The sequence below is a fragment of the Callorhinchus milii genome, unplaced genomic scaffold, assembly GCF_018977255.1.
Source record: "Callorhinchus milii isolate IMCB2004 unplaced genomic scaffold, IMCB_Cmil_1.0 Scaffold2, whole genome shotgun sequence".
NCBI classification, from domain to species: domain Eukaryota; kingdom Metazoa; phylum Chordata; class Chondrichthyes; order Chimaeriformes; family Callorhinchidae; genus Callorhinchus; species Callorhinchus milii.
Window position 1 is genome coordinate 121,523,183 of NW_024704743.1, and position 12,516 is coordinate 121,535,698.

Here is a 12,516-nt window from a genome sequence, read left to right on the forward strand (position 1 = left end):
AAGAAATTGCCTTTATAGTCCTAAGTGAAAAAATGTATAAGAGGTAGCAATAATGAAGCTTAGATCAAATTCCAGTAGAACTTGCTACGTTGCCAATGATAAAACTACATGCTTATTATCAAAGGTACTGTACACATTTTCCTTTTGACATCCACTTAAAAATATAAAGTCAGATTGTGGGGAAAAAAAACTTATTTTAGCATGTGACAAGGAAGAATTAAAGGCATGCTGACCTATACGATGCACAGTTAATTGTAATGGATTATTCTAAAGGACCTGTCATCTTGTGGATTTGTGTTTGTGACAACTGTATATTTTGTATCATTCTTTTATGAAATTAAATAATACCAGCACTCGAGGACGTTGTGGTGACCTTTTGTGGATCTTATTTTTGTTTTTTGTTTAATAGGCTATTCAATAACCACAGCCTCTCCTGTCAGGCTACTGAGACGCTCATCACATCCAGGCTAATTACTCTGACTCCCTGCTTGTCGGCCTTCCCAAGTCTTCCCTCCACAAGCTGCAGATTATTCAGAACTCGCCCGGCTCTACTTGTTCCCCATCCCCCAGAGAATTGAGTTCAAAATTCTCATCCTCGCCTTCAAAACCCTCCAGGGGTTTGCTCCTTCCTACATCTGTGACCTGCTAACTCCATACCGGCCTCTCCGCTCAGCGGACTCTAATGTGCTCAATGGCCCCCGCTCTGCCCTCCCCACCATCGGCAGTCGGAACTTCAGCCTCTCTGCCCCCACCCTTTGGAACTTCATCTCACAGTCCTTTCACCTCGACCCTTATCTTGCATCCTTCGAGGCCCGTCTCAAGAGTCGAGCTCGCCTTCGGACACTCTCCTACCCTAACCCTCCCTGCCCTCCACCTCTCCTGATCCCAACCCCAGCTTGGGCACACAACCTTGACTATCCAGCGCTTTGGGACATCCTCCCGGTGTGAAAGGCGCTGGACAAATGTAATTTGTTGTAGGTTGCTTGACAAAGTTCTGTTTTTAGTTTAGTTTTTGCAAAATATTGCACCCAGTCAATCTTGTTTGGACATTACACATGAGCTAACTGTGCTGGTCATCAAATTTATGCTACTTTCCTTGATGCAATGCAATTTATATTTACATAACTCCTTTCATGGGAGAACGGCTCAAAGAGGTTAACACTGCTTGCTGAGAAGGAAGCCAAAGAGAGGAGGGGGGAAGATAATAATAATAATCCTTGGATTTGACATAACGCTTTTCACGTCTTCTAGACGTCTCAAAGCCCTTCACAGAATATGCTGTAAAGTGAATTGACTATATTTGTGGGCGAAACATGGCAGCCAATTGCGGACAGCAGTGTCCCACAAACTCGTGGATTGAAAATGACCAATTTTTTTTTTTTTTTTTGGAGGGATTATTATCAGGTGTGTGGAGTAAGGAAACTTGTCCAAGGTTTCGCCCTCTGCCTGGAATTGAACCCAGGTATCTCGCTTGCAAGGCGAGCGCTCTAACCACTGAGCTACAGGACTCCACAGATGAGATGATGGCTTCTAATTGTCCGCTCGGCTTCATGCTCCGCCACTGTCAAGCGCTCTGGGACGCTAACCCTGCATTAGGGGCGCTGTATAAATGTTAGTTGTTGTTACTATTGCAAATTCAGACAACACATACCACAAGGCATTACAAGTTCGTGACAGAAAGAGTTTTATTTTGCTCAGTTTCTGATGAGGCCCAAAGATGTGCTGAAATTCACAGTAAATAGCGACTATTTTAGCAATTTCAGTTCATACCAACAAAATCTTGACCACTTATTACACTTCTAGTTTGAACTCCACATGGTCTTCTCATCTGCAGCTATTTTGCCGACTGCAGAAGTGTGTTTACGCGTGATCGTGATCGTGATCGTGATCGTGAGTATGATTTTGACCCTGAACATGAGGCTGAAAGTCTTTGACCACTGCTGTGGCGGAATAGGAGTACGGGCTCAGAAGGAGAGCAAGTGTGTAGTGGTGGTGTCCACGGTGGATTGTAGAGAAAACCATCTGAAATGGGACAAAAGATAAGTAAGATTACTATTCTCTGAATTTTCTTTTGGGTCAGCAATTGCAGAACTCTGCTGCTCAATATTGACTACTTGGCACTAAAATTGAACTTACATCAGCACAATCATAAAAGGGAGCGAGTCCCAGGCTGCTCCAGTAGGTGCTAGTTTCAAAGTGGACCTTATACACTCCCTCAACGAAAGTTGCCTCAGTCACAATGTCGTGGACTTCTCCAGCTTGTCCTGTCATCCTGCAAAGACGTAACAAAGTAGTGGTTCGATAATCATACTAAAAATATATAACATACTGCATAAACTAAATGTAACATTTTGAGATTTGTTTAGGTAAAATTCAAAAAACGGATAAATGCAAGTTATTATCTGGGCAAAGGTCTACTGTGGCAGCATTTATATACAAGTATTGTCCTTTAGCGCAGTGGTTAGAGCACTCGTTTCACAAGCGAGAGGACTTGGGTTTGATTCCCGGGTGCGGAGAAACCTTAGACAAGTTTCCTTACTCCACATGTCGCTGTTTACCCAGCAGTAAGTAGGAACCCGGTGGTTAGTTGATTGGTGGAACTCTTTTTGGGAGTTAGAATCCCTTCCAAAAAAATTATAATAATAATTTAGTCACTCAATGCGCGATCGTTTGTGGGACACTGCTGTGCGCAATTGGCCGCCACCCACAGAATACAGTCAATTCGCTTTACAGTATATTCTCTGAAGCTCTTTGATGTGTCTCAATGGCGTAATGAAGCTCTATATCAAATGCAAGGATAATTATATATTCTTATTTGTATTATAATATCGGGGGGAAGGGAGAAGGAAAACCTTAGTTTTCATACTCTGACGGCAAATTAACCAAATATATTGCATACTAAAGCCCTAATTTTGCTGGCAATGTGGAACGAGGATGTGAGCAGAATTTAAGAAAAAACTTTAAGGATTTTGACAAGTCATGTTGCCATCTTGCTTTCTCTCTCCAGAATGCTGAGCCACTACCACTTGCTTTTTGCTGCTAGTTTTGACGTAGAATTCTTTTAAATGCTTGTGACTGAAGGATATCCATCCTCACTTGAAAGTCTTCTAAAGAAAAATGCGCCTGGAAATAATTCCCTTTTCAATAACAACAACAAATTACATTTGTACAGCGCCTTTCACGTTGGGAGGATGTCCCAAGGCGCTGGACAGTCAGGGATTTGGACACGAGTTGGGGGCTGGGATCAGGAGGGGTGGAGGGCAGGAATGGTGGGGGTAGGAGAATGACCGAAGGTGCGGTCGAAGAGGAGAATCTTCAGGTGGGCCTTCAAGGAGGCAAAGGAGGGGATGAGGCGAAAGGGACTGCGGGATGGAGTTCCAAAGGGGGGGGTGGGGGCAGAGAGGCTGAAGGCTCAACCACCAATGGTGGGGCGAGCTGGGTGGGGGACGCACAGCAGGCCAGAGCCCGCTAAGCGGAGGGAGCGGACAGATCCATATGGAGATAGCAGGTTCTAACTGTTCAGTTCTCTTGGTTGGATTTTTGCTCCCTCACCTGATTCCACAGTACAACAACTTCTGCAAATGTAACTGTCCACCAGTCCATCACAGAATGGATCAATTTCAAGATCCTCTCACTCATCTACAAGTCCCTTTGCGCCCTGGCACTTCCCTATCTTTCTGACCTGCTTTCTACCGACACTACTACCCTCCCTCGAAGAACTCCGGCCTCCTGCTTATCCCCCGTCCCCTCCACTCCACCATCGGTGGCCACACTTTTAGCCACTACCCCCGAAGCTTTGGAACTGAAGACCTTCCTCTTCGAACCGTGTTTACGGTCACCTCCTCCCTTCCCCCCCTCGGTTCATCCCCAGGCTCTGCCACTGTTAAGCACTCCAAGACACATGCCCTGCGTGAAGGGCGCTATATAAATGCAAGTTGTTGTTATTCTGGTCTGCGAATGGAGTTTGCACAGACTGGTAGGGTTACCATTATCCAGTTTCCAACTCACCCAGTGCTGAGGACAGTCCAACTATGGCTCTCATCCTCTTTAAGGATTTTGACAGTCACATTGGAAGCTGGTATGCCTCTGACAGCGTCCAGGACCTTGATAACAATCGGGCATTTGCTATCAATGCCACCGTGTGGGTCATGGCTCTAAATAAAAAACAGATATTAACTGAAAAAGGCGAATACATAAGTGGAAAACACATGCCAAGAAGAGAGAGTTTAACTAAAAACGACAATAGCTTTTGTGAAACAGGTTAGTTTGCAAACAGCTGCACTATTACCCGAAGCTGTCAAAGCTTAATAATAATTTTAAAAATTAGAAAGCCATGCTTTGCCCACAAAATATAGGGTCAATTCACTTTACAATATACTCTGTAAAGCGCTATGAGATCTCTCGATGACGTGATTAGGCATATACAGTAGTTGAAACACGGCAGCCAATTGTGCACAGTGGTCTCCCACAAACAGTCGTGGATTGAGTGACCAAATTATTATCTTATTTAGTTAGTCTTTTTGAAGGGATAGTTACCCCGAAAAATATTTTGGCAGAGTTGGTCTCCATCCAATTTTCCCCTATTCTACAAGTAGCTGTTTAGACTTCTGTTCATTTTAACAGTGAAATGATGAGCGGCTGAGATAATAACATTAATAATAATAATCATAATATTTGAGATGGCTCATGCCGTGATAAGGCGCAATATCAAATGCAAGAACTATTATTATTACTACTACCAGCTTCTCAATGGACATTAACGTGGAAAGAAAGAACAAAGAGAAAGAAGCTCATGCCAACAGAAAAGGAGAATCGGACGAGACGTTAAACCGAGACCCTGTCTGCCTGTTCAGGTGAACGCTAAATACGCCACTGAACTACTCGAAAAGAGAAGGGAGTTCCTCTCTCCCGTTGTCCTGGCCAACAATCCCCCAAATAAAAAGTTGGTCACTTGTTTCATGGCTGTTTGCAAGCCATTGCTGTGCACGACTGTGCTGCCGCCTTTGCCTAAACATACACAGTCACTCCATTTCACGGTAAATCCTGTGAAGCGCTTTGCGACGTGATCTGACGTGATACGGCGCGATACCAAACGCAAGGATTATTATGATTATTAATTGCATAAAGAAATGAACCCACTTACCAGGGCGCCTGGGACAAAAGCGGCTGCAGCAACCAGGACAACGATGAAAGGTAAGCGCAACATTCTGCTGTTTTTGGTTTACCCCGGGACAAGGTGAAGCTCTCTGTAGAAATGGAGGCATTTTTATACCTCATCTCATAAAAGGTCAGCCGTCTCCTATTTCCATTAACCCAATGCCCCCAAAGCCGCTGATTCAGACTATTTGCTCAGCAAACAGCAGGAGAATAAGTAACGTATTAGAAGGGGTTATTGTTCCGATGTTGTATAAACAAGATTTTTGACATCAAATTTTGGGGGATTCTGAAAAGATTTTCTGAGATTTTATACTAATTAGTCCTTACATTTGATATAGCGCCTTATCATGGCATCAAAGCGTTCCCCAGAATGTACTGTAAAGTAGATTGACTCTATATTTTGTGGGCAAAATGTAGAAGCCAATTGCGCACAGCGGTGTCTCACAAACAGTCGTGGATTGAATTACTAGATTTTTTTTGAAGGTTTATTGCCCCTGGAAAGAGATCCGCTAATCGACTGACAACCGGGTACCTACTTACTCCTAGGTAAACAGAGGTGTGAGGAGTAAGGAAACTTCCCTAAGGTTTCGCCCCGCCCGGGAATCAAACCCGTGTCCTCTCGCTTGTGAGGAGCGCTCTAACCACCATGCTACAGGAGATCCACATACACGTGTAGCACAGTCGGGCGAGGTGATGGGGTCACGGAGCCTGGTGCGTGAGAGTACATGAGCTGCAGAGTTTTGGATGATCTGCAGCTTGGGAAGGGAAGAGTTGGGAAGGCTGATGAGGAGGGAGTTCCCGTAGTCGAGCCTTGACGTGACGAATGCGTGGGTGAGGGTTTCGGCAGCCTGAGGGGTGAGGCAGTGGTGGAGTCTGGCCATGTTGCGGAGGTGGTGGTAGGCAGTGCCGGTCATGGTGTGGATGTGGGGGAGAAAGGACAGTTCAGTGTGCAGCCGTAGAGGCTGATGCTGCCAGCGCCTCGGTCTTGCTGATGTTGAGGTGGAAAAAGTTGTCCCTCGTCCAGGACTTGATGTTGGACAGGCAGTCGGTCAGGACGCCAATAGTCCTGGAGTTCAGGGTGGAGGGAGAGAGGTAGAGTTGGATGTCATCCACATACATGTGGAAATTTACCCCATGTCTCCGGATGACGTCACCAAGGGGGAGCATGTAGAGGGTGAAGAGGAGGGGACCGAGGACAGAGCCCTGAGGAACACCGCACAAGACAATACGGGGGCTGGAGGAGAAACTGTTTGCCGCGGAGGCGGTGTGAAAGGTAGGAAGCTGAACCAGTCAAGGACAGAACCTTGAAGGTTGAGGTGGGAGGAGAGGCGGTGGAGGAGGATTGAGTGGTCTATGGTGTCAAAGGCAGCGGAGAGGTTGAGGAGGACGAGGAGGCAGAGGGAGCCCTGGTCACACATGGTCAGGATGTCGTTTGTGACCTTGACCAGAGCAGTTTCTGTGCTGTGGGCAGCGCGGAAACCCGATTGGAGGGGCTCATGGAGGGAGTGAGAGGAGAGGAAAGAGTGAAGCTGGGAGGCGACAGCTCTCTCAAGGACCTTGGATAGGAAAGGGAGATTTGAGATGGGCCGGTAGCTGGATAGCTGTGATGGGCCGAGGGAAAGTTTCTTCAAGGTGGGGGTGATAATGGCTGTTTTGAGGGGGGAAGGAACAATGCCATATGACAGGGAGAGGTTGATGATGTCGGCGAGTAGTGGGGCAAGGAGATGGAGCTGGGATTTAAGGAAGAGGGGTGGGCTGTGGGGTCCAGGGCGCAGGTGGTGGGCTTCATGGAGGTGAAGACAGAGGAGGGGGTGACAGGTTCAAAGGTGTGGAGGGAGGGATGGGTAATTGTCGGATGGGCAATTGTGTGAGGTGAGGGTAGGGAGGGGATGGAAGTTGGGAGGGCAGTGGCAGCTGAGCAGATTCTCTTGATTTTGAATTTGAGTAAGTTCAGCATTTTCTCACAGTGAGAGTCGGAAGAAAGTATCTGCGAGGCGTGGCGGGGAGGGCAGAGGAACCGGTTGGTGGTGGAGAACAGGAGCCTGGGGTTGCCCTTCGCCTCCAGGATTAACCTGGAATAGAAGGACGATTTGGCAGAGTCGAGAGCGGAGCGGTAGGTCTTGATGCGATCCAGCCAGATGTGGACCGTTAGGCCAGATTTGAGCCAAGTGTGTACGGCATTGAGTGAGCGGAGGTGGCTGGTGAACCAGGGTGAGGATCGGGAATAGGAGGCAGTTCGGGAGGTGAGGGGAGCAAGGGCGTCGAGTGTGGTGGAGAGGGTGCTGTGGAGAAGAGTAAGCGCAGTGGGTTGGTGCGAGAGGTGGGCCAGCTTGGGAGGAGTTCAGAGGACTCCAGGGCAGCAGAGAGGAATTGCGGGGAGATCTTCGTCCATGGGCAGTAGGAGATGGTGGTAGATTTAGAGGCAGTGGGGAGAGGGATATGGGAGTTGAGGGAGATGAAATGGTGGTTAGAGATGGCCTTGTCACTGATGGTGACATCCGAGACGCTGAGGCCCCGAGTGATCACCAGGTCGAGTGGGTGACCGTGGGTATGGGTATCAGAGTGGATGTGGAAGGAGAGGTGGAGAGAGGAGAAGTCTGAGGAGATAGAGCAGGAGGGTGGGGATGCGGATGAGGGAGGAGAGGTTAGCTCCCCTGGTCAGGCAAGGGGGGTGGAGGAGAGAAGGTGATTAAAGGCACGGTCAAAAAGGAAGGTCTTAAGATAGGCTTGGAAGGAGGCAAAGGAGGGGTCGAGGTGGAGGGACTCCAGGATGGAGTTCCAAGGGTGGGCCAGAAAGGCTGAAGGCTGAATGGTGGGGCGGGCAAGACGGGGGGAAGTGGAGCAAGCCAGTGCCTGCTGAGCGGAAGGAGCGGGAGAGGTTGGTGCAGTTTTAATAGTCACAGAGGAAGGAGGAGCAGGACCGTGAAGGGCTTTAAAGGTGAGGACGAGGATCTTGAACTCGATCCCCTGGGAGATAGGAAGCTAGTGAAGCCAGGCGAGGATGGGGGTGGTCGGCTCACGGAACCTATTGCGGGAGAGGACACGAGCTGCAGTTTGTGGAGGGAGGATCTGGGAAGATCAGTCATTTTTGTACACTGCCGCCTCAGTTACAACAGGTGCATTCATATCCAGCTGGAAAGAGCTCTGGTCAGGTCATATCTCGACACATAAGGGTGACAGCACTGACCATAGAGCCCCTCATTCCAGTGTAAGAATCAACTATGAGCAATGATTAGACAAGCTTCAGGCTTTAAAGAAGCCAAACCTCTCTTGTGATCTTGTGATAGCGACTGCATTTTGCAACAAATGTATTATATTTTGCAAATTACAAATAAGATATGACTCCTTTTTGCTGGCTCACAACCACGTAGCATTATTATTATTAATAATAATAATAATAATCATTGCATTTTGATGTCAGTCTTGCTGACATTCAGCTGTAGAAAGTTGGCTCTCATCCAGGACTTGATGGCTAAGAGACAGTCAGTCAGGACATCAGTTGTCCTGGAATCGAGGGTAGAGGCAGAGAGATAGAGTTGGATGTCATCTGCGTACATGCGGAAGTTGACCCCATGTCTGTGGATGATATCACCAAGAAGGAGCATGTAGAGGTTGAAGAGGAGGGGAAAGGACGAGGAGGCAAAGGGAACCCAGGTCACAGATGGACAAATATTGTTTGCCACCTTGATCGGAGCAGTTTCCGTGCTGTGAGCAGCACAAAAACCTGATTGGAGGGGCTCGTGAAGGGAGTGTTAGGAGTGGAAGGAGCGAAGCTGGGAAGCAACGACTCTTTCAAGGACCTTGGAAACAAAAGGGAGGTTGGAGATGGGACGGTAGTTAGAAAGCAGGGATTGGTCCAGGGAAGGTTTTTTTCAGGATGGGGGTGATCATAGCTGATAAAATTGATAGCTGATGAAACAATCTCCCAGAAAAAATTGGTCACGCACTCCATAGCTTTTGGTGGGACATTGCTGTGTGTTATTGGGCTGCTGTGTCTGACATCACGTCCTGGGTGAGAGCCAACTTCCTGAGTTCAATGTTGGCAAGACCGAGGCCCTCCTGCCTGGCTCTCACCGCAGCCGCCGACACTATTCATCATTCATAGCTGCAGTCTTCACCTCACTGAGCCAATCCAAAACCTCAATGTCCTTTTCGACCCTCAGCTATCTTTCAAACCTCACATTGGTGTGGTGACCCGTTCCAGCTTTCCACAACTCAGCAACATTCCCCACCTCCGCCACTGCCTCTCACCGCAAGCCACCGAGACCCTCATCCATGCTTTCATTACGTCCCAGCTTGACTACGCCAACTGCCTGCTCGCTGGACTTCCCAACTCTTCCCTCCTTGAGCTGCAGATTATTCAAACTTTGCAGCTCGTGCCCGCTCCCACACCAGGCTCCAGGAACCTATTACCCCCGTTCCTGCCCGGCTTCACTGGCTCCCCATTTCTCAGAGAATTGAGTAAAAAACTCTTGCTCTCACCTTCAAGGCCCTCCACGGTCTTGCTCCTACCCTACCTCTCCAACCTTATAACCCCATATCAGCCTGGCTGCTCCCTCCGCTCGGCGGACACCAGCCTGTTTCAGGTCCCCTGCACTTTCCGCCCCACCATTGGCAGTCAGTCATTCAGCATTTCTTCCCCCACACTCTGGAACTCTATCCCGCAATTCCTCTGCCTCACCCCCTTTCTTGCCTCCTTGAAATCCCCTCTGAAGACCTTCCTCTTCGATTGTGCTTTCTGTGAAGCGGTTTGACATGCGATAAGGCCCTATATCAAATGCAAGGATTATTATGAGGATTATTTATCTTTCTTCGAGGCTACGATTGTATAACGACCATATGTAGACAAAGTTCTGATTTCTCTGACAATTTGCACAGGGCTCCTGTGCCTGACACCTGTGCCTGTGCTGAGACCAGTTACTTAGCTGAGCTCAAGTCATTACTTAGTGCACAGTTCACGGACATTTTTGTTGCACAATCAGCAATTCGTGTACGTTTTAGAGATAAACTATTTCAATAGAGAAGAGTGGGCAAACAATGTTTGATCTGGGTGTCTGCCAGAGCCAAAACCTTTACATCAAAATATCTGTCGCATTTGTACAAGCTGGGATTAATAAAGGTCTGTCTGTGTTTTTTCTGAAAGGAAATTTGTAAAAGAATCAGCCTAGCGAGAAAAATATAGCCAAATCTATTGTTTGGTGCTGTGAGCTGGTGAAATGCATATTGTTATGTTGCATATTGAGACGTTAAACCACGCTGCCGTCGGCCTGTTCAGGTGGATGCTAATGATCCCTTGGCACTGTTCAAAAAGAGAAGTTTCTCTCTCCTGGTGTCCTGGCCAACAATCTCCCAAATAAAATTGGCTACTCACTTCCTGGCTGTTTGTGGGACTCTATTACGCACAAGCTGACTGTCGCGTTTCACCAATAAAATTACAGTCAATCCACTTTGCAGTACATCCTGTGAAGCATATCAAGGATGTGATAAGGTGCTATATCAAATACAACGATTATTATTATTATAATTATATATACATATAACGCCCACAAAATACACAGTGAATCCACTTTACAATATATTCTGTGAAGCGCTTTGAGATGTCTCAACAATGTGATAAGGCGCTATATCAAATGGAAGGATTCTTCTTAATATTATATATACATACATGTATATGTGCCTGGAACTAACCAGAATCCTGATCAGAGGATCCTGTGCTTTTTTTGGAGGGATTATTAACCTCGGAAAGCGATCTGCCAATCAACTAATAATTGGTACCTGCTAACTGCTTGGTAAACAGTGTGAGGTAACTTGGCTAAGGTTCTTTTATCTATTATGCTGTTGTATCGCTATATATTTTGCCTATAATGGAAAATGACTGAGCATTTGTTCTGCCAGTGCCTTTAAGTAAAAATTTGCTGATCATTATTCCGGTGTAACTTGTTTACTAGCTAGAAATCAATTGTCTCTGTTTTTTCTTTATCTGATGTCCTTGCTCTGTCTGATACAATTACATGGGAAAAGGAATGTGCAACACGTGGTCTGTGTTATGTGAGAAGTAAGACAAAGAAATGGTGTCTGCGTGCAATAATTAAGTGGCGTTGCAAATAGATTGTCATTGTTAGAGTCCTTTAGTGTACGTGGAGTCCTGTAGCGTAGTGGTTAGAGCAATTGCCTCGCAAGCTAGAGGACCTGGGTTAGATTCCTGATCAGGGCAAACCTTAGGCAAGGTGGAGATAGTTTGAGAATCAAAAAAAGCGTCTATGTGTATGTTACAAATACAGTGGAATTAGGATTGTGATTTCTCTTCCCGTGTCTTCCTGTATTACAAATAAATTTAAGTGCTTTGAGACATCTTGAAGACGTGATAAGTCGCTATATCAAATGCAAGTATTAATATTATTATTAAATGGAGTAAGTGTTTCCATAGAAATGTGAGCCCTGCTTTAGTTTGTCTTCAAATCCCTCCACTCCTCTGCACCCCCCGACCTCTCTGACCTCCTCTTTCCTCACAACAGTGCCCGTTGCCTTCGTTCCTCCGGGTCTGGCCTCCTCCTTGTCGCCTGAATCCTCCGCTCCACCCTCGACGGCCGTGCCTTCAGCCACTACGCCCCGAGGGTCTGGAATTCCCTTCCTCACTCCCTTCGTCTCGTCCCCTCTCTTCCTATTTTCAGGTCTCGGCTGAAGACTTTTCTTTTCGACCGCGCCTTTGGTCACCTTCCTCCCCCTCCCCCTGGCTCGGCCCCGGGATCCGTTACTGTGAAGCGCTCTGAGACGCCGTCCGACATGGAGGGCACTATATAAATCCAAGTTGTTGTTGTTGTTGTAGTTTCAACTGCATATTCAGTTGGATTGGAACATGAGTCACTGTGCTCAAGGCAGATCTGCCCCATAAATAACAAACCTTGTGTTTAATACAGCGCCTTATCATGTTGTTGGACGTCTCAAAGTACTTCACCGAATATATTGTAAAGTGAATTGACTGCGTATTTTGTGGGCGAAACACGGCAGCCAATTGCGCACAGCAGTGTCCCACCATCAGTCGTGATTTCAGTGACCCAGAATTTTTTTTAAGGGATTATTACCCCGCTGAAAGCGATCTGGTAATCGATTAACAACCAGATTACTACTTACTGCGAGGTAATCAGAGATGTGTGGAATAAGAAAACTTGCCTAAGGTTTCGATCCTCTCGGGAATCAAACCCCAGTCCTCTTGCTTGCGAGGTGAGTGCACGAGCCATTACGTTACGGGACTCTACAAAGGAGTAAAGGAATGGGTGGAGACTTGTGTGGAGTATAAACACCAGCACAGACTGGTTGGGCCGAGTGGCCGGCTTTCGTGTTATACAGATTTTGAAAATC

At 47.0% G+C, this 12,516-nt stretch overlaps 1 protein-coding gene across 1 annotated transcript; it reads right to left on the reverse strand.

The window, feature by feature from the left end:
- Positions 1 to 1,669: 1,669 nt before the first annotated feature.
- ttr (transthyretin (prealbumin, amyloidosis type I)) lies at positions 1,670 to 5,238 on the reverse strand. The gene is given in 4 exon segments (NM_001292605.1): positions 1,670 to 2,022; positions 2,137 to 2,272; positions 4,009 to 4,154; positions 5,144 to 5,238. Coding segments are annotated over 4 exon segments (507 nt in total). The 5' UTR covers positions 5,207 to 5,238; the 3' UTR covers positions 1,670 to 1,860.
- Positions 5,239 to 12,516: the final 7,278 nt, after the last annotated feature.